At 53.4% G+C, this 20816-nt stretch overlaps 1 protein-coding gene across 1 annotated transcript in view; it reads left to right on the top strand.

The window, feature by feature from the left end:
* The window catches only part of DNAH3 (dynein axonemal heavy chain 3), a 192778-nt gene that overhangs the window by 88517 nt on the left and 83445 nt on the right, over positions 1-20816 (top strand). The window contains exons 28-37 of the mRNA XM_059692029.1: positions 2317-2515; positions 4482-4590; positions 4785-4898; positions 5975-6151; positions 8563-8654; positions 10615-10834; positions 12204-12338; positions 13833-13944; positions 16039-16280; positions 18545-18645. Coding sequence (XP_059548012.1) covers positions 2317-2515; positions 4482-4590; positions 4785-4898; positions 5975-6151; positions 8563-8654; positions 10615-10834; positions 12204-12338; positions 13833-13944; positions 16039-16280; positions 18545-18645 — 1501 coding nt within the window. The remainder of the gene's footprint in view (positions 1-2316; positions 2516-4481; positions 4591-4784; positions 4899-5974; positions 6152-8562; positions 8655-10614; positions 10835-12203; positions 12339-13832; positions 13945-16038; positions 16281-18544; positions 18646-20816) is intronic.

The following is a 20816-nucleotide window of genomic DNA, read 5'->3' as shown; positions in this document are numbered from 1 at the left end:
TCCCCAGGGGCCAAGCTCCGCGCTGGACCCCCATTTGCTCACTTTCCCAGGCAAGTCACAGGCTCAGCACCGGCTCGGAGAGCTCTGAGCCTCAGAGCTCACAGCGAGGCCACAGGGAGGGGGCTCTTTTGTCATTTGAACCGATGTCTGTCTGATCCCAAACCCAGGAGCGTGGGAACGGGCAGCGATGCAGGAGCGAGGGGTGGGGCAGGAGCCGTCCACTCTTCCTTAAAAAGTAGAGGAGACTGGGGTCTTTATGTAAATAAGCCACCCACACCCTCACTCGTCGTTGTCACCAAGGACACACTGGACTAGGCTGGCTCCTGGGAGCGGGGTCCCTCTTACTCCCACACCCAGCTTCCTGCCGGCATTTCGCATTTCACGGCACCCTTGTCTGCTTGAGGCTGCCCTCATTCCGCCTGAAGTCATGTGCACAGACCAGCATGAAGCCTGGGAGAGGGAGGGAGATGCCACTTCCTCTGGCCACGTATCCAGCTGGTAGGTGTAATGCATGCCCATGTGGTTGCTGGGCAGGGCACCCTGGACCCAGGGTGGTTGGGGTCATACACACACACGTACATGCACGCACATGTGTGCAACACACACACACACACACACACACACACACACACACGTGGCATCCTCAGCTCCGTCCTTGGCCACCGTTCGCTAGGAATCCAGCTCCTGGGAGGAGGGCGCTGGCGCGGTGGCCTCCCTCCAGGCCTCCTGTGCAGGTGGGGTTACTGCAATAGAGAGGCTTCTCCTGTGTGAGGCAGGAGACTGCGGGCTTCCCTTTGCAAAGCTGTGTTTCTGAGATCTAACCTCGAGCTGCTGTACTCATCCCAGATCTCAGTGGCTCTTGCCCTGTGAATTACCTAAAAGCAATGACTGATTCCCACAGACCTCTTGCCCACTCTTCAACTTCAGGGCTCCCATCACTGTGAAAACGTTAAAGGAGGCTCCCATCCTCTGAGAAAAAGGAGAACACCTAGAGATGTCCCTCCCAGCTGGTTTCTCGGGCCCCAGGTGTAAGGAAGGCTTCTAACCGTGGCCTCATGGGCCCCTCCCCTACTGTCAGGCCAAGCTGCTTGGGTTCCTCTAGGCCAGCCATGGGCAAACTACGGCCCGCAGGCCGGATCCGGCCCGTTTGAAATGAATAAACTAAAAAAAAAAAAAGACCGTACCCTTTTATGTAACGATGTTTACTTTGAATTTATATTAGTTCACACAAACACTCCATCCATGCTTTTGTTCTGGCCCTCCGGTCCAGTTTAAGAACGCATTGTGGCCCTCGAGTCAAAAAGTTTGCCCACCCTGCTCTAGGCTGTCCCAGAGGCCTGGAGCAGGGCCAACAGGCTCAGGTTGGGGATAAGACACCATTCAGCGTAACTACATGTTGCACAGTCCTCTGAGTCAGCCCCACAAGTTCGGGAATGAGAACAATAGCTCATGCTTACACAGTGCTTTCCTAAGCCAGGAGCAGCTCATTTCTCTTTTTCCCTGTTTGTTCTTTCCATCTGTCTACCTATATCTGTATAGATGTGAATATATATAAATATGCATATATTTAGTACACGAATATGTATGTGTATGTGTGTTTATACACATACTAGTGGCCCAGTGTGTGGATTCATGCACATTGAAAGGAAATTAATTAGAAAAATATTTTAATATCACAGCAAGCTAACCCACGCTGATTCCATGAGGAATCAGGCTCCCTCCTCCCTCTTCTCTGGGTCCTGAGGGTGGGTGAACCAGATTGGGGCCAACAGGGCCTTAGCAGCAAGCTAACCCACAGCCAGCAACCTAACCTACCAGTAGGAGCATCTGGCCCTGGTGATCAGTGCATGTCATAGCTACCGGTCGAATGGTCAAATGGTTGAACGGTTGCTTAAGCTTTTATATATATAGATATCTTCATTTAATCCTCATTACAACCCTATCAGATAAGTACTATGTTATCCACATTTTACAGATTACAGCGCTGAAGGGGAAAGAGGTTGAGTAATTTGCCCAGTCACATAGCCAGAGAATGGCAGAGCCAGCATCTGGCCTGGGGCAGGGTGGTTTTGGAGTCCGACAGACGGCAAACAGCGCCGCCACCGAGTCTCTCTGGGCCCCTTGGGAGAAGCCAAGTGCAGTGTCTGGAAGGCATGGCTGCCTCCAGGTGGGGGTGGGCAGGAAAGGCAGCCGCGCCTAAAATTGTCTGAAGAGGGAGGGTGGCCTGGACACCGTCTTCGCTCCTCTGAGGCGCGGGTGCAGAGGGGAGGACGCAGATGGATAGCTCTCCACGTGTGTGCTTCCATGTCCCAACAGCTCGGGACGTGGTGGCCAAGTTATCTGAGGACAAAGTGTGCGACCTGCATGACTTCCAGTGGATCTCCCAGCTGCGCTACTACTGGCAGGCGATGGACGTGCAGGTGCAGATGATCACCACCGAGGCCCTGTATGGCTACGAGTACCTGGGGAACAGCCCCCGGCTGGTGATCACGCCCCTCACCGACCGCTGCTACAGGCGAGTGCAGAGCTCTGGAGGGAAACCTGGGGAAGGGCTGGGGCACCTTCAGTTTGTTACCTTCGCCTCCACATTTCAGCTTCTCAGCGTTTTGAATTTTGCCCTTAGACACCAGGTCTCAGAGCGGGGCATGGACATGTGGCCGAGGCCAGAAGTAAGAACCCAGTAGGAGCCCTAACGCAGGTTAACGTGGTCAGGCCAAAAGCAGAGGCTGGTGCCTCCCTTGAAAACGGATCAGTCCTTAAGTAGCAGGGCTCCCCAGTGGCAGAATCAAGATGGTACCAGGTGATCCCAGGCCAGGGGGAGCCCAGGGCCAGAGGGAGCCAGGGCCAGAGGGAGCCAGGGCCAGAGGGAGCCCAGGGCCAGGGGGAGCCCAGGGCCAGGGGGAGCCCAGGGCCAGGGGGAGCCAGGGCCAGAGGGAGCCAGGGCCAGGGGGAGCCCAGGGCCAGGGGGAGCCCAGGGCCAGAGGGAGCCAGGGCCAGGGGGAGCCCAGGGCCAGAGGGAGCCCAGGGCCAGGGGGAGCCCAGGGCCAGAGGGAGCCCAGGGCCAGGGGGAGCCCAGGGCCAGGGGGAGCCCAGGGCCAGGGGGAGCCAGGGCCAGAGGGAGCCAGGGCCAGGGGGAGCCCAGGGCCAGGGGGAGCCCAGGGCCAGAGGGAGCCAGGGCCAGAGGGAGCCAGGGCCAGGGGGAGCCCAGGGCCAGGGGGAGCCCAGGGCCAGAGGGAGCCCAGGGCCAGAGGGAGCCCAGGGTCAGAGGGAGCCAGGGCCAGGGGGAGCCCAGGGCCAGGGGGAGCCCAGGGCCAGAGGGAACCCAGGGCCAGAGGGAGCCCAGGGTCAGAGGGAGCCCAGGGCCAGGGGGAGACCAGGGCCAGGCGGAGGCCCAGGCCAGAGGCTCTGAGCGGGTGGCCGGCGAGGCAGAGCGGCCATTCTGAGTTCAGCACAGAAAGTGCTTTGCCCCTTCCCTTGGGATCATAACATTAGAAGTCTGGACATTGTGGACTTGTCAAGTCCATGATGTTTGGATTAATTTTGGTTTTGTATATCCTTTACAGTGGATTTTTTTTAATTTATGAAGATAATACTCTGGTACTTTCTCCTTTCAAAGGCCTCAGTCGCTTGTTTGCTATGCTCTTTGCTCATTCGTTTACTCCACTCAGGCTCCACAGCCATTTCCTAGCCTTGCTGCCCCGGGCGTGACCTCCAGGAACCCCACTTAACAGTGGGAGGCACTAGGTTGTTACAGACAGTGTGTTCACCGGCATCCAGCGGCCATGCAGGGGCTGAGGAACCGCAGTGAGCACATTCGCTATTCCTAATGTGCATCTCGTCCCTGCACCGTGTGCCGGGCCTGTGTTAGTGTCTGAGGATTTGGAACTGAGTCAAATCAGATCCTGAGCTCAATGTTCATAATCTAGGGGTAGAAGCGTGTTTATTTTCACATCCCACTATCTTCGCTGGTCTTTGGGATGCAGAGTTTGCGGCTTTTTTAGTTGATGCATTTACATCTGTGTGTACTCATTTACTCATTCAATCTTCCGCTCAAGCAAATGCTCCCGGCACCACCCCTGCCCCAGGCACCACGCCGGGCTGCAGGCTGCAGGGCTGCCACAGAATTCTTCACCATGGTGGTCGCATAACCGGGGGAAGCTTAAGCTATTCGCATGAGTCAAAACGAAGTAAGCCAGCCCTAGCCGGTTTGGCTCAGTGGATAGAGCATCGGCCTATGGACTGAAAGGTCCCAGGTTCGATTCTGGTCAAGGGCATGTACCTTGGTTGTGGGCACATCCCCAGTAGGGGGTGTGCAGGAGGCAGCTGATCGATGTTTCTCTCTCATCGATGTTTCTAACTCTCTATCCCTCTCCCTTCCTCTCTGTAAAAAATCAATAAAATAAAAAACGAAGTAAGCCAGAGGCAGTTTCTTCCCTGTGTCTTAGGAGTCAAGCACTGAGGTCTTATCTTCTTCCTCTCAGGACGCTGATGGGGGCTCTGAAGCTGAATCTTGGGGGAGCCCCAGAAGGTCCGGCTGGGACAGGCAAGACAGAGACCACCAAAGACCTGGCCAAGGCTTTGGCCAAGCAGGCAGGAAATGCTGTCCCTCCCCTCCCCTCCCGTTCCTCTCTGGGCCCCTGTCCAGGGAAGCGGGTGTGAAGGGGAAGATGGGGAGTGTAACAGGCAGAGTGGGCCCAGCTGATCCTGTGGAGCAGGAAGCAGGAGCCCACCCCTGTTCCCGGCGCAGGGACCATCCTGAATGGTGCCCACGCCCTCCTCTCTAGTGTGTGGTCTTCAACTGCTCGGACGGCCTGGATTATAAAGCCATGGGGAAGTTCTTCAAAGGGCTGGCCCAGGCCGGAGCGTGGGCCTGCTTTGACGAGTTCAATAGAATTGAGGTAACCCTGCTCCTGGCCACAGAGAGGCTGTGCATGCCAGGCCTCTCTTCAGTCCCTCAGCTCCTCAAGGACAGGTCTGACGTCTCCTCTACAGCCTCTGGCACAGAGTCGGTACTCAGTGACCTAAAGGACATAAAATGCCTGTTTTATACACATATGCACCTCATATTCAGTGTGTCACTAGCTCATTCAACAATGTATTGAGCAGCTACTATATCAGATATTCTGCATGTATTCATGATACAAAAATAAGAAATGGTTTTTCTCTCTAGACTCTTAAAATCTAACACAGGGAAATAAAAATTAAATGAAACAAATTCAATATAATAGATATTACAGTAGTGGCACAAAAGAGGCATCACAGAAGAGGGGGTAGCCTGACCAGCATGTCTCAGTGGTTGAGCGTCGATCTATGAACCAGGAGGTCATGGTTCGATTCCTGGTCAAGGTACATGCCCAGGTTTCAGACTCCATCTCCAGTAGGGGGCGTGCAGGAGGCAGTTGATGATGATTCTCATCATTGATGTTTCTATCTCCCATTCCTGCTCCCTTAGGGCAGTGGTCAGCAAACTCATTAGTCAACAGAGCCAAATATCAACAGTACAACAATTGAAATTTCTTTTGAGAGCCAAATTTTTAAAACTTAAACTATATAGGTAGGTACATTGTTATTAACTTAATTAGGGTGCTCCTAAGGCTTAGGAGAGTCACACTCAAGGGGCCAAAGAGCCGCATGTGGCTCGTGAGCTGCAGTTTGCTGACCACGGCCTTTAGGGGATTGAGCTCAGGACATACAAACATTCCATTTGAACCAACAAACACTGCCCAAGTACATAATATGCCTTATGCATTATGCTAGGTATTGGGGGGGGGAGATGAAATGCTATGGAAACCACACACACACACACACACACACACACACACATACTTTTTCTTTACCAAAACCCCAATCATGCTTCTCATTTTGAAGGTCTGGTTCACAGGTGGTTGGCCTTTCTTTGCTGAGTGAGGGGCCCTCTGGGGGTGGGGTGGGCGGGTCTGAGCAGGGCTCCGTCAGCCAGCCCCTCTCCCTGCAGGTGGAGGTGCTGTCGGTGGTGGCACAGCAGATCCTCAGCATTCAGCAAGCCATTATGCGGAAGCTGAAGATGTTCATCTTCGAAGGCACGGAGCTCTCCCTCAACCCAACCTGCGCGGTCTTCATCACCATGAACCCTGGGTACGCGGGCAGGGCGGAGCTGCCCGACAACCTTAAGGTGAGCGTCCGCATGGAGGGGGCTGGGCACGCTCAACGGTGCAGGAGCTCTGCAAGCACCAGGGTCTCCAGAGAAGCCAGATAATGGAACCGGGCAACGTGCTTCAGCCTCAGTCAGTAACAGGGGTGTGTGGGTGGAGGTGAGGGTTCCTGGCTCTAGAACAAACCTCTCCCTCTCATGGACGGTGCGGAAGGGCCGCAGGGAGTGGGTGGCCAATGTATACAGAAAACCGTGTGCATGGGAACAAGGGTGCTTTCCCACTATTGTCAGTGGTCCGACAGGTCACACAAATGAGAGGCCCAGCTGGCGATGCCCCATGGAGAGGCGGCACCGAGCCCGGCCTGCAGACACGCCAGACCCTCTCCTCTGCCAGGGAAAGCCAGGAATTTGGAGTTTTACATGAAATCTGGCTTTTAGATGCTAAAGTGCAATGTAAAAAAAGATATCACTGTAAGCCAAGCAAATTATAGCTCTTGTAAAAAGCATCGGAGTTGGATACAGAGGACGCTGGCGAGCCTTGGCCAACCACATGGATCTCCCCTTACTACCAAACTGGGGAACGGGCACCTAAGCAGTGCCCATGCCCACACAGGCTGTCCCAGCCCGCGGAGAGGGGGCCGCAGAGCCTGTTTGTGCCCAGTGCTGACTGCCGGGCTGGCCTGAGCTAAGCCGTGGCGATACCCATGACCTGCAGCCAGGGGGGAAGGAGAGGCCTCAAGGAGAAGAGAGAGCCAAGCAGGCCTCACGTGATGGCTTCTCCATGGAAGGAAAACCCAAAACCCTCCTGCGGGAAGAGCACCTGGCACCCCAACCACATGGGAAGCGCAGCCAGCGGGAGGCTGGTCTGCGGCCCGACTGGCTCTATTCCAAGTTATGCTCCAGCCCCTTGGGTAGAAGACACTCGAGGAACCAGCCAGAGCCACGCTCACGGCTGTAGGGCTGCAAGTGCCCACTTCCTGTCATCGGTAGGTTCTGCGACTTTAAGCAAAGCAGCTCACGGTGAAACCCATGTTAGCAAGGCTCATTGACAGACAGAGCGACGTTCCGCGGCAGCTCATCAATGCCGGAATGAAGCGATGCTGGAAGAATGGACATTATTCGAGGACCTGCCGTCCGTGATGATCCACTGGCTAGAAACGCGCTGTTATCACCTGTTCTGACCCACCACTCGCCCCCTCCGGGAACCGGGGAGAGCCAGGGGTCCTCAACCATGGCTCCTCCACTCCCTCCTCGCTAGTCAACACAGGGCAGTGAGACCTACAGTACTAGTAGAAGTTGGACTCACATTTCTTATTATTTTTAAAAATTTTTATTGAATTTTTTTTTTTTTTTAGAGAGAGGAAGGGAAAGAGAGAGGGAAATATTGATGCGAGAGAGACATCTATCGGCTGCCTCTTGCACACACCCCGACAGGATCGAACCTGCAGCCTGGGTATGTGTCCCGACGGGGATCAGAACCGCCCTCTTTTGGTGTGCAGGACAACGTTCCAACCCTCAGGCCACCTTTCTTCTTTCCACCACCCAGTTGCTGTAACTCCCCCCTGCACCTCTCCAGCCAACAACCACATTCAATCTGCACAAGAAACTTCTGTGAGCCGAGGGTCTAGCATAGCGGTTCTCAACCTGTGGGTCGCGAACAATGAAAATACATCCTGCATATCAGATATTTACATTATGATTCATAACAGTAGCAACATTACAGTTATGAAGTAGCAACAAAAATAATTTTATGGTTGGGGGTCACCACAACATGAGGAGCTGTATTAAAGGGCCGCGGCATCAGGAAGGTTGAGAACCGCTGACCTAGAAAGCACCAGGCTCTTTCCAGTCCGGCTCCGCCTCGAACGCGTGGCTTTGGCGAGTCACTTCCCCTCCGAGATCTAAGGGAATAAGAGCAGCAGCTGATGTGTATGAGGACTCACTAGATGCCGCACACTTTCCTAAGTATGCGCCTCACTCACCTGCATCAGCTGTTCTCATGACAGCCATGAAGAGGGTAAGGTGTCAGCCCATTTGGAGACGAAGGAACCAAGGTCCAGCAGGGAGGCATCACCTGTGCACAGCTGGAAGGCGACAGAACAGGGACTTGGTCGGCTGCTCTGCCTCAGGAGGCTCCTCACATGCCAGCCTGCGCTCTAAGCGAGCCCTGCGGGAAGCTCCACAATGACTGAGCCTGATTGACCGGCACCCGGCCTCTGAATGACTGAGGGGCCCAGTGTGGCAGCATGTACCTGGTCAGGCCGGGGCGGGTAGTGGGGCGGCGGGCGCAGGCGGCCCCTCGGCATTGACTTGTCCTCCAGCGCACTCCTCCGTGATTGTCAGGTCGTGCTACTCCTCTCTGCCTCTGCAGACAGGCCTCCCCAGCACACCCCTGTGCGCCCTCGGCTCCTGAATAGCTGTTCCTTTTCCAGGCCTTGTTCCGGACAGTGGCCATGATGGTGCCGGACTACGCCCTCATTGGAGAGATCTCGCTCTACTCCATGGGGTTTCTGGACTCCAGAAGGTAAGCCGCACTGGCGTTCCAGCGGGCTCAGCAGGCCCTGCACGAGGACCGTGTGGGGCAGATGCAGGTGGGCTGCCTCTGGGGAGGGAGGAATGAGAACAGGCTTCTGTTCAGGTCGGTGTGCAGGCACCTCGGCCCACCTTGGTCCTGACCTGACCCCGGGCTGGGAATGACCCAGATTCCCAGGAAAAGGCCTCCTTTTTCTAATGGCATCTGGGCTTCTGCTAAAGAAACATCACTCACCTGCTCCCAACCCCTCACAGCACCTGCGTCTCTCTCACACACACGCACACACACGCACATACAGACACACAGAGACACACACATGCACATTCACACAGAGACACACGCGCACACATATAAACACACAAAGAAACATACATGCGCACATACACAGACACACATAAACAAACAGGCACACAGAGAGAGACATACATACACACACAGACACAGACACATATACACACCCATACACACACACACACACACACACACCTAAATGGCTTAAGGCAAGACTGAAAAACATGAAGTTATTCCAAGATTGAAGGGGAGATTTTAACATAATTTAGAATTAACATTGTTATCAATACAACTTTTATTTCAACCAAGTATCTCTCATTTCAGTGCTGCCCAGTTTTTCCAAGACACACACACACACACACACACACACACAGATACATACATACACACACAGACACACACACAGACACACACACACAGAGCTGCGTGTCTTTATCACATGCACCCAGGGTCACTAACATCACTGAGAATGGCTTTCATTGGCCTGTTTCGGATTTTACATTTGTCCGTTTACATTGTCCTGGCCACCACCAGTCGATGTTTTGCTGATGCAGAGGTCTGCAAAGGCCTCAGCGTGCCCGTGCCTGGCTCCTCTCATCCCCACCCCAGGGCTGCAGACCTGCGAACGGCACCTGCCCCCCTCCTAGGCCAAGCGGCTGCCTCATCTCATGAGGCTCAATTTAGTTTATCCATAAGCGAGCTGGATGACATTGATTTGCCCATTCAATTTATTTATCCCTCCATTGGCAAACGTTCATTGGGCCACCTGCCTTCTGCCCACCCTGTGCTGGTGCTGTAAGCAGCAGGGCCTTTGCTGTCAGAGTAATCAGTCTCATGAGGGGCTCCCTGCAAGGGGGTGCGCATAGCCCATTAGTTGGGGAACCCTGACCCCTCGCCAGTGGGGCTTAGCAAGGAGTGTTTACTCCTCACTCCCTGGAAACAAGGTGTCTGTGATCGGGGCAGTTCCTCCCAAGGGCAGGAGCCCAGTTTCTCACACGCCAGCACCACACAGGAGCGCGGGCTCTGAGCAGGCTTTCCTGGGCCGTGGGGAGCGGCGCCCTTCCCTCCGTCACGTGCCGCTGGCCGGGGCGTGGGGCAGGCTGTGTGGCCGGCTCGGGCCAGGGAGAGTAAGACATGGTGGTGCCTGTGAGTATGCATGTGCTGTGTGTGAGGACAGTGATGTTTGGGTTGGTTTTTAAATATAAAAAGGAAAGCATGGACATTCAAGAAGGCGTAGCGTTACAAAAGTGAAAAAAGTGAGTTTCGCTTCAGTGACCCCTGAGCCCTCCCCCCAGGGGCCAGCAGTTATCATTACTCACAGTTTGGTGTATTTTTTCCAGATGTGTGTGCGTGTGTGTGTGTGTGTGTGCATGTGTGCATACAGTCACATCCTAGTAAACGTATACAAGCATGTACACATGCAGTTTCTCAGACAGCACGCTGTGCATCTGTGTGTGCTCGCTGCCTCACCCTAACTTTGGGGGCTACCAGGCTTCCTTAGCTCATGATGGCAGCACTGTCAGGAGGCCTTCCAACGACGGGCCTTCCTCATCCATCCTGGCAGGCCCGCTCTGAAGGGCCAGGGCCAGGGATGTGGGAATGTGTGCTGTGCGGGCGTGATCCGCTCGGGGACATGCAGACGTGTGTCTTTATGCCCCAGCCTCGCCCAGAAGATCGTGGCCACCTACCGCCTGTGCTCGGAGCAGCTCTCCTCGCAGCACCACTACGACTACGGCATGCGCGCCGTCAAGTCTGTGCTCACCGCCGCCGGCAACCTCAAGCTCAAGTACCCGGAGGAGAACGAGAGCATCCTGCTGCTCCGGGCCCTGCTGGACGTCAACCTGGCCAAGTTCTTGGCTCAGGATGTCCCTCTGTTCCAGGTGTGCGGTGGGGCTGGCTCTGGGACCCCACTTCTGAGGGGAGGTGTCTCTGCAGCACCCCTCAGGCACCCCTCCCTGACAGTCAGCACCCGCTTGCCAGGTAGCCCCCCAAGTGTTAGTAACAATGGGGACGGCAACATTTCTGTCTAGTTACCAATTTTAATAAAGACTAGAGGCCCGGTGCACAAAAATTTGTGCACTCAGTGGGGCCCTTCAGCCCGACCTGTGCCCTCTCACAGTCTGGGATCCCTCAGGGGATGACCACCTGCTGGCTTAGGCCTGCTCCCTGGGGGATTGGGCCTAAGCTGGCAGTCAGACATCCCTCTGGCAGCCCTTGAGCCCTCGGGGGATGTCCACTTGCCAGTGGGGAGCAGGCCTAAGCTGCAGTCAGACATCCTTAGCGCTGCTGAGGAGGCGGGAGAGGCTCCCACCACCACTGCTATACTGGCAGCTGGCAGCCTGGCTTGTGGCTGAGCAGAGCTCCCCTTGTGAGAGTGCACTGACCACAGGGGGAAGCTCCTACATTGAGCATCTTCCCCCTGGTGGTCAGTGTGTGTCATAGTGACCAGTCATTCCCAGTTGTTCTGCTGTTAGGGTCAATTTGCATATTACCCTTTTATTATATAGGAGTGCCTGCCCAGTCTGGGTGAGGGGCTGATGGCTGTTTGCAGGCTGGCCACAGCCCCCAGCCACCCAAGCTCCCAGTGGAGGCTGGCTGGAAGCAGGTATCTGGTATTTATTTGTCTTCTATAATTGAAACTTTGTTGCCATGAGCGGAGGTCACAACCAGCTCAGAGCAGGCGGGAAGCTTGGCTTCCTCCATTGCCCGGGCAACCAAGCCTCCTGCTTGCTCCAGCTCCGTGTCTGCCGGCTGCCATCTTGGTTGGGTTAATTTGCATATAGTCACTCTGATTGGCTGGTGGGCGTGGCTTAGGGCATAGCAAAGGTTCGGTCAATTAACATATTTGTCTTTTATTAGTGTAGATGGTTTCACTGATAGGATAATATTCATTCTGAGGTGTGGGTGATAGTTTTTATTAAATTTAGTTAGTTTCCTTTTATAATTATTTAACGCCTCTTCCTTACCAGGTTGTGCCATTAAGACAGAAATTCTGACTGTCTTATTCATTCCCAGTACAAGGACTGGAACATAGCACAGGCTCATTAAATATTTGCTGACTTTTAACGTTATTTGGGAGGGAAATCATGTGGAACAGATGATGTCAGAATATGTAATTTGGCTGAGTTTTGGTGCAGGGGAAACGAGGTTTGGAATTTTACGAAGTTTGTGTAGATCTCATTTTAGGACCATGTAGAGCCACACAGCTGATAATCCACCCTGTCCACCTCTCTCAATTCTGACTCCCAGGGAATTATATCGGATTTGTTCCCTGGAGTCGTGCTTCCGGAGTCAGATTACCAAGTGTTTATGGAAGTGCTGAATGAGAACATCAGAAAGATGAAACTCCAGCCAGTGCCTTGGTTTATTGGGAAAATTATCCAGGTGGGTTCCTCGGACTCCGGTGGGCATAGACCCGTGTACTGTTGCTGAAGTCAGGAATGAGAACATGAGAATCAGGACGCAATGCCAGGTGCCTGGAGAGAGGTGGAGGGAGCAATGGAGGCACCTTTACCCTCTAGGCCTTTGCTTCATTTCCAAGCTGAAGTTTAAAACCCCCTATTTTTCCTATGACCATCTTCCTTGGGGTTGCTTTTTTTAGTTTGGGGTCTTCCCTTTGAAGCACGGGATTTTGAATTACTCCAGATTTCTCAATTCCCAGTGAGAGAAACCCGCCTCAAACTGCCTGAATCAACAAAAGGGATTTATTCACTGACTGGACTGAATAGTAGGGGAATATCCAGGTTTCTATACGACACCCAGGAGTCTGTCTCTTCGGTTCTGGGCTGCTCTCTCTGCATTAAAACTTCCTTCTCGGGTGGCCCCAGCACCTCCGGCTGAGACTGTCCCGGGTGCAAGCCCAGGAGGGAAAGAGCCTCACTCTCCAGTGGCTTCAGCCCAAGCTCAGGATTCGCTGGTTGTGGCTGGGGCCCAGCGTCACAGGACCATCCCTGAGCCGATGACGGGTCATTTATATTCTATGGGGCCTGGCTCAGGAGGCACGTCTCTTCTCCTGAGCGTTCCAGTCAAGTCAGAACAGCACTGAGGCCTCAAGAAAGGGCGTTTCCAATAGACATGCAATGTGCTGACATGGCCACTGTTTCCTTTTCCTACAGAGAACAGAGTGATGGCTGTGGGGCGGAGGGGGGGGGGGCGGTAATAGGGGAAGGGGTTGAGACGTGCAGATTGCAGGTACTAACAGTCACGGGATGTGAAGTGCAGCACAGGGGGTGTAGTCAATGGCTCTGTAAGAACAGTGTACGGGGCCGGGCGGGGGGGCTTGAGGGGGGGACTGGAGACATCGGGGGACACCTTGTAAAGCATATGACTATCTGACTATCTGGCCACTATGCTGGGCCCCTGACACTAATACAAAGTGATATTGAATGTAAACTGCAATTGAACAAGAATTTTTAAAGTAAAAAATAAGTAAAATGGATCACTCAGAAAACTAACAAGCAAATGAGCAAGTGGAAACAGTGCTGTGAGACGATTCGGGGCTCTGAGGCAGAGGCCTGCGTGTGCGGACCTGCTCTGCCCGCGGGTCAGCGACCTCTTCTGAGGGCACCATTCCCACCGTTGGGAGGTGGTCTGTGCCATCTGAACAGATTAAAAAAAATAGGTTTGGTAAATCACTCGATGCTGAGCACCGACTGGGTCAGAGCAAATGGTAGTTCCAATCTCTTCTATAATCTGACACACACACACATTAATTCACCCAGAAGGTAGTTAAATGACGTATCATCCCAAAGACTGGCTCAGCAGAGGGAGGTGTGACAGTGGGGATCCCTTGGACCGCTCAGTCCTCACCAATGTCTGCCTGACTGCAGTGCTGGGAGGTTTGCGTTGATGGATGTCTTATATGCTGTCTCCTCTCAGATCTATGAGATGATGCTGGTGAGACACGGCTACATGATTGTTGGAGGCCCCATGGGGGGCAAGACCTGTGCTTATAAAGTGCTGGCTGCAGCTCTGGGTGACTTACAAAAAGGTACAGCTCACCCCCCACTCGGCAGGACAGGGGGTGCCCAGCGGGGTTTGTTTTGGGGTGTTTTTTGCCACCTCTGGATTGTGATGTCAGAGCCAAAAACAGAAGCTGGCACACAGACGCCTGCAAGCAGAAAACGAGGAGGAGGGAGCTTCCGTGGGGTTTTGTGCCCATCATTAAGGCCGGAGGCATTTTCTCAGCTGCTGAACAGCTGGCTTCCCAAAGGTTTCCCAGGGAGAGAGTTTAAAAACGAAATTCTTCTAAAAGCAAATCATTTTCTTTCTTTCTTCCCTCCCTCCCTCCCCACTTCCATCCCCCACCCCCCTTCCTCCCTCCCTCCCTTTAAACGTAGAGGATGAGCCCTTGGGCTTTTTTAAAAAAATATATTTTATTGATTTTTTACAGAGAGGAAGGGAGAGGGATAGAGAGTTAGAAACATCAATGAGAGAGAAACATCAATCAGCTGCCCCCTGCACATCTCCCACTGGGGATGTGCCCACAACCCAGGTACATGCCCTTGACCAGAATGGAACCTGGGACCTTTCAGTCCGCAGGCCGACGCTCTATCCACGGAGCCAAACCGGTTTCGGCAGCCCTTGGACTTTTTAATCAGACCCAGACCTTGGGCAAATGACTGAGCCTCTTTTAGCCCCTGGTTTTCCAGCTGTAAACAGGATTGTTGTGAGAATTACATGAGATCATGCAGGTAACTAACCTAGCACAGTTCCTCCTCAACAAATGGAAGCGACATTTATTGCCAGAGAAACCATTTTGGGGGAATTTTTTAATGAAACGCAAGCCTGTGGTTCTGAAAGCAGGGCTTTGTGACTGTGCTTACATGATCCCTTCTAGGATTTTATTTTAACACTAGAGGCCCAGTGCACAAAATTCATGCATGGGGGTGGGGGGGTTCCTCAGCCTGGCTTGCACCCTCTCGCAATCCAGAACCCTCGAGGGATGTCCGACTGCCATTTTAGGCCTGATCCCTGCCTAAATCGGCAGTCTGACATCCCTCTCGCAATCCAGGACTGCTGGCTCCTAACCACCTGCCTGCCTGCCTGAATGCCTCTAACCACTCTGCCTGCCTGCCTGCCAGATGCCCCTAATCACTTGCCTGCCTGCCTGATTGTCCCTAACCACCTCTGCCTGCCTGACTCCCCTAACCACTCTGCCTGCTTGCCTGATCAGGGGCAGGGCTGGTTGAGGGGAAGGGCCTCAGGTGGTTGGCTGGCCAGCCCCACCCCCTGGTCGAATTCCTGGTTGAACTCCCAGTCAAACTCCTGGTCGAGGGGACGATTTGCATATTAGCCTTTTATTGCATACGATTTTTTTTCCTAATAACAAAAGGTAACTGAGTTGCTGTTGGATTTTTGAGTTTTTGTGACTAACTTGGCCTTCATAACTCACTTGGGCATTTCAAACTTTCATAATGTTGAGATTTGAATGTAGTTCAGGAAAGGAGGCTACCCCAATTCTTTGCTTTGGGATTCTGCAGAAATGGTTCTTTTTTTAACTCGTGGCTTAAGCATGCCAACTTTTCCTTACTGAAGGACCAGGTGGCAGAGGTCACTTTCTGTCATTAAGCACAACTTCGGTGCCAATACCGCCTGGCATTCCGGGGTCCTGGCCACCGTGGGTGCGTTTCTCAGGGGCACGTCTGAACAGCTAGTGAAGGGGTTTCAGGGCTGAGCCAGTCCTTTAGGTAAAGAAAGAAAAGTTACCACCGTTTTCCAGAATCTCTTACCCGTCAGCGGTTTCTTCATCTCCAGTCGAGTTCAGGTTCTTGGGCAGCTGTGAGAGCCGCACACGGAGGCCCTGGGTGTGCACCCCCCTCACTGCCGGGGTCCTGTAGGCCCAGCCGGTTCTTTACGTCTCATGGGCACCCTTGCCTGCTGGAAGTGAGCCTTAGAGAACCGATGGCAAGAAACACATGGCTGTAATGACCTAACAATCTTTAAAAAGCTGCACGCAAACGTTAGAAGGCTTCTCTGGATGGCACATTCATCGTGGTTGCTCGGCCTTTGAGATGGCGTTCTCTCGTCCGACGTTCTGGTCTCACCAGAACCTTTGTAACTCGGGTTGGACCTTCTTGCCCAGCCAACCAGATGGGGGAGTTTGCTGTGGAGTACAAGGTCATCAACCCCAAGGCCATCACCATGGGGCAGCTGTATGGGTGCTTCGACCAAGTGAGCCACGAGTGGACCGACGGCGTCCTCGCCAACGCTTTCCGGGAGCAGGCGTCTTCCCTGTCTGAGGATCGCAAGTGGATCATATTCGATGGGCCCGTGGATGCCGTTTGGATTGAAAACATGAACACTGTTCTGGATGACAACAAAAAGGTAGCTTTTGCGTCTGACATTGCTTTTCCTCTCTCCCCCACCCCTTCCCTTCTCCTCTCCCTCCCCTCCCTCTCCCTCTCTCTTCCTCCCTCTCCCTCCTTCTCCCTCCCTGCCTCTCCCTCTCTCTCTCTCTTCCTCCCAACCCCTCCCTCTCTCTCTCCATCCCTCCCCCTCCCTCTCCCTCTCCCTCCCTCCCCCTCCCCCTCCCCCTCCCTCTCTCTCTTCCTCCCAACCCCTCCCTCTCCCTCTCTCCCTCCCTCCCTCTCCCTCTCCCTCTCTCTTCCTCCCGCCCCCTCCCTCTCCCTCTCTCCCTCCCCTCCCTCTCCCTCTCTCTTCCTCCCGCCCCCTCCCTCTCCCTCTCTCCCTCCCTCCCTCTCCCTCTCCCTCTCTCCCTCCCTCCCTCTCCCTCTCCCTCCCCTCCCTCTCCCTCTCCCTCCCTCCCCCTCCCCCTCCCTCTCCCTCTCTCTCTTCCTCCCAACCCCTCTCTCTCTCTCTCCCTCCCTCCCCCTCTCCCTCCCTTTCTCTCTCCCTCCCCCGCCCTCTCCCTCCCTCCCTCCCTCTCCAAATAGCACTTCATCCTCCAGGCCTCTCCACAGGGCTCGGGCTTCTCACTTGGTCCCAGGTTGTGGCACTTCTTACAGGGTGTTTCTAAGAGGCAGTAGGTGGAAGTTTCCAGGAAATTAAGGGCTATGCTTGGATGGGCACAGTGTCACTTTTTCTGAATTCCATGGGTCAGAGAAGTCACAGGCCTGCCCAGATGCAAGAGGGCGGAGAAACAGCTCCACTCCTTGATAGGGGTGGGCAGGGGGACGTTGCACGAGCACCAGTGGGTCGGAGACGCTGCCGCAGCAGCCGCTGGAGATGCGTGTGCACATGAAGTGTGGTGGTGAAAGAGCCTGGACTCAGCCACACAGCCTGGCTCAGACCCTGCCCAGGCACCGGCCAGGCGTGTAACCTCAGACAAGCTGTTCAGACTCCCTGTGCCTCAGTTTTATCATCTACAAAGTGGGGCTGATGGTGCCTCCCTCAGTGTTGTTAGGAAGATAGGTAAGTTAATATTTGCAAACTGCTTATCACAGTGCCTGCATATAGCAAGCGCTAAATAATGTTTAAAATAAAATAAAATGTATGACATCATAAGGAAGATTTCCCATAGTGAATAGATGTCACTATCAATACTACTGTATTTACATTTCACAAGATGGAGAGGGAGCTATGCTCACCATGGAAGACCTAGGCATAGCATGTGCATAATTTTGATTATATAACAAATAAAAATAGAAACACATCTTATTCCATGACACGGACTGTGCTAGCGGTTCGACATTGTGCGGAGTGTCCGTTGGCCTTCAGATGGGAAGTACAGAGTCAGAGCCAGCGAAGCGCCTCGCACGCCTGGGCTTCGGTGTAAATCACGCCTCCCGAGGGGGGTGCCTCTGACTTTCCTTGATCCAGAGGTGACCCCGCTGGTGGTCAGCCCATCCAGCTGGGCCTCCCTGGTGCGTCTGCCTGTTCCCGGGAGTGTTAGGTGGGGGCCGGGGAATACGAGGAGCTGTTTAGCCACAACTCAGGATGGGCAGCCGGAGAGATGGGTCCTCTTCCCCCCACCCCCGGGAGGCATCTCACTGGAGCCCTGTTGGCGCGCGGAAGGCAGCTGCTCCCCGCCCCCCCATCCCCCCCCCGCCCCCCGCCCACCTGGTATGCCCTTGGCGCTGTCCTGTGGAGCTGCACAACTTGCTCAGCGCGGGGCTTCCGTGGCCTCCTCCTCCTCCGAAAAGGGTTTGTGGAGATATTCTGGTCACTCTAGCGCGTGACTCGCCCATGGGGTCCCAAAGAAGTCTTTGGTGGAAGTCGGGCAAGTGCAGCCGAGGAGGGTGCCGGTAAGTTCTACAGTGACCACGGGAGGAGCCACGGAACGTGATGCGGTCTGAGTGCTGCTTGTGCGTTCCCCTGTGGCTGCAGTTCAGGGCCGCGCTGGCCTCTCCATTTAAACTACGACCCCCCAACCCCGACGAGGTTCGGCAGCCCCCTCTTCTGCTTGATCTTTCTCTTTTATTTGCTCTCTTATATACTATCATGTACTCTATATTTCTCGTATCACCTGTCCCCTCTCAACAAGACGCACAGCCCTCGAGGACAGGGGTTTTGTCTGCTTTACTCCATGCACCCGGCACGCGATAGGAGCTCCAGACACATGCCCACCGTCCGCGCCCACCGAGGCCTCTGACGGGCAGGTGGAGTTCCGCCCTCTGCTTTCCTTTCAGCTGTGTTTAATGAGTGGAGAGATCATACAGATGAGCTCCAAGATGAGTCTGATCTTCGAGCCGGCCGACCTGGAGCAGGCCTCGCCAGCCACCGTGAGCAGGTGGGTCACCTCGCTCCGCCCGAGCAATGGGCGAGCTCCGGGAGTGAGTTTAAGCCCGGGAGGTCGCATTATTTGTTGTCGCTTAGATTTGTCATAAAATCGCTCCTTAATATGCATTGCTGGTTATAGGCTCAAATCAAGTAAGCACTTTGGAAAAGAATTTGACATTATCTCCTAAGATTGACGCTTCATAGGCCTCCTGACCCACACGTCTGCTCCCAAATGTATACCCCAAAGAAACCCTGGCCCACATACAATGCAGACCTCTGCCCACGTATGAGCATGTCCACAGTGGCACAGTTCACAGTAACAGCACTTGGAAACAACCCAAATGCCCACTGACAGGAGTGACTTAATGTGTAACAAGGTCACCAATTATACAGCACTCAAAATAAATGAATGGTACTAACATGCCACTCTGTGGATAGATCTAAGTCAAATACTAGTGTATTAAGGATAAAATCTTAGCAATATTCTGTATAAAAGTAAACCCACAATATTACATACATCATAGTGCCCCTGTTTACATGGTTAAAAACTAAAATAAGTACACATACACGTTAGGAACACACAGAGCTGCCATAAACTATGTAAGACGGAAAATCAAGGAACAGGCGAACGCAGGGTTTCACATGCTGTTACCTCGGGAGAAAGCCAGGGGCCAGGACAAGGGAGCCCATATGGTTAGAAGGTTCTTGTCAAGATTCCAGCTTCTGTCTGGGTGATGAGTTCATGGGCACTTACTACATTATTGAAACATTAACTAAGAAAGGCCACGCCTGCCCAGGCCAGGGGCTCAGTTGGTTGGAGCGTTTCCTGTACACCAAAAGGATTGATGTTTCTCTCTCACATCAATGTTTCTCTCTCTCTCTCTCTCTCTCTCTCTCTCTCTCTCTCTCTCTCTCTCTTCCTTCCTCTCTCTTTCTAAAAATCAATGAAAAACAAATCATTGGGTGAGGATTTTAAAAAAATAGAAAAATGGCCATGCTAATGAAGCATGTGCTAGGGATAATAATTAATCCAACCCTGTGCACCTGAAGTCCTTAAAAAATGAAATAAAATTGGCCTACATTCCCAAAGACGAAGGGAGGGAGTAAAAAGAGCACACGGCAAGTTAGACCAACCTGGGCTCCCAGCCTGGTCATGCCACTTGCTAGCTGTGTGACCGCTCCCAAGTCACTGAGCCTCTCTGAGCCATGATCCCCTCGTGTCTAAGACATAGACCGAAAGGAGGAATATTTAGAGATGAAGGCCATTAGGGCCTAACATGGTGCTGGCCAGCCATGAGGGGTCAATGAATGAGACCCGGCATTGGTACCTAACCAGAGACCACCTGGCTGTGACAGACAGAACATGTGCTGCATAAACCGTGGCATGTCAGGCCCTGGCCGTAATGTTCAGTGGTCAGGGCATCGGCCTGTGGCCTGGAGGGTCCTGGGTTCGATTCTGGTGAAGAGCATCTGCCTTGATTGCAGGCTCAATCCCTGGCCCCATTCGGGGCACGTGCCTGAGGTAACCAATTTGTGTGTCTCTGACATCGATGTGTTTCTTTCTTTCTCTACTCCTCACTTGCTCTGTCTAAAAATCAATGGGAAAAGCGTCCTTGGGGCTCAGTCAGCGTGCCTCAGTGGTTGAGCATCTACCGATGAACCGGGAGGTCAGGGTTCAATTCCTGGTCAGGCCACATGCCTGGGTTGTGGGCTCGATTCCCAGTAGGGGGCATGCAGGAGGCAGCAGATCAGTGATTCTCTGTCATCATTGAGGTTTCTCTCTCTCTTTCCCTCTATCTTTCTCTTTGAAATCAATAAAAAAAATTTTTTTTAAGTATGCTTGGGTGAGGATTAACAAACAAAAAATGTTGCATGTCAGTCCATGGGAACATACACTAGGTACCGATAGCAGTTGCCATTGATCCGGAATTTCCTAGGTGCTGGGCACAGTGCTCAACTTTTTTTTTTTTTAGTGCTAAACTCTTCATTGGCATTGTATCCATTACAACAGCACTATGAACTATATATCTTTTATATTCCTCAATTTATAGACAAGGATGTATAATCAGAGACAGTAAGGAAACCTTGCCCATGGTCACTCAATTAGCAGGATCTGGGGCTGGGATTCCAACCAGGTCCCTCTGGCTCCCAAGCCCCCCCCCCACCCCACCCCCGCCACCA

Source organism: Myotis daubentonii, chromosome 4 (genome assembly GCF_963259705.1).
Source record: "Myotis daubentonii chromosome 4, mMyoDau2.1, whole genome shotgun sequence".
NCBI classification, from domain to species: Eukaryota; Metazoa; Chordata; class Mammalia; order Chiroptera; family Vespertilionidae; genus Myotis; species Myotis daubentonii.
Note: the sequence above shows the minus strand (reverse complement) of the source record. Positions and strands in the feature narration are given on the sequence as shown.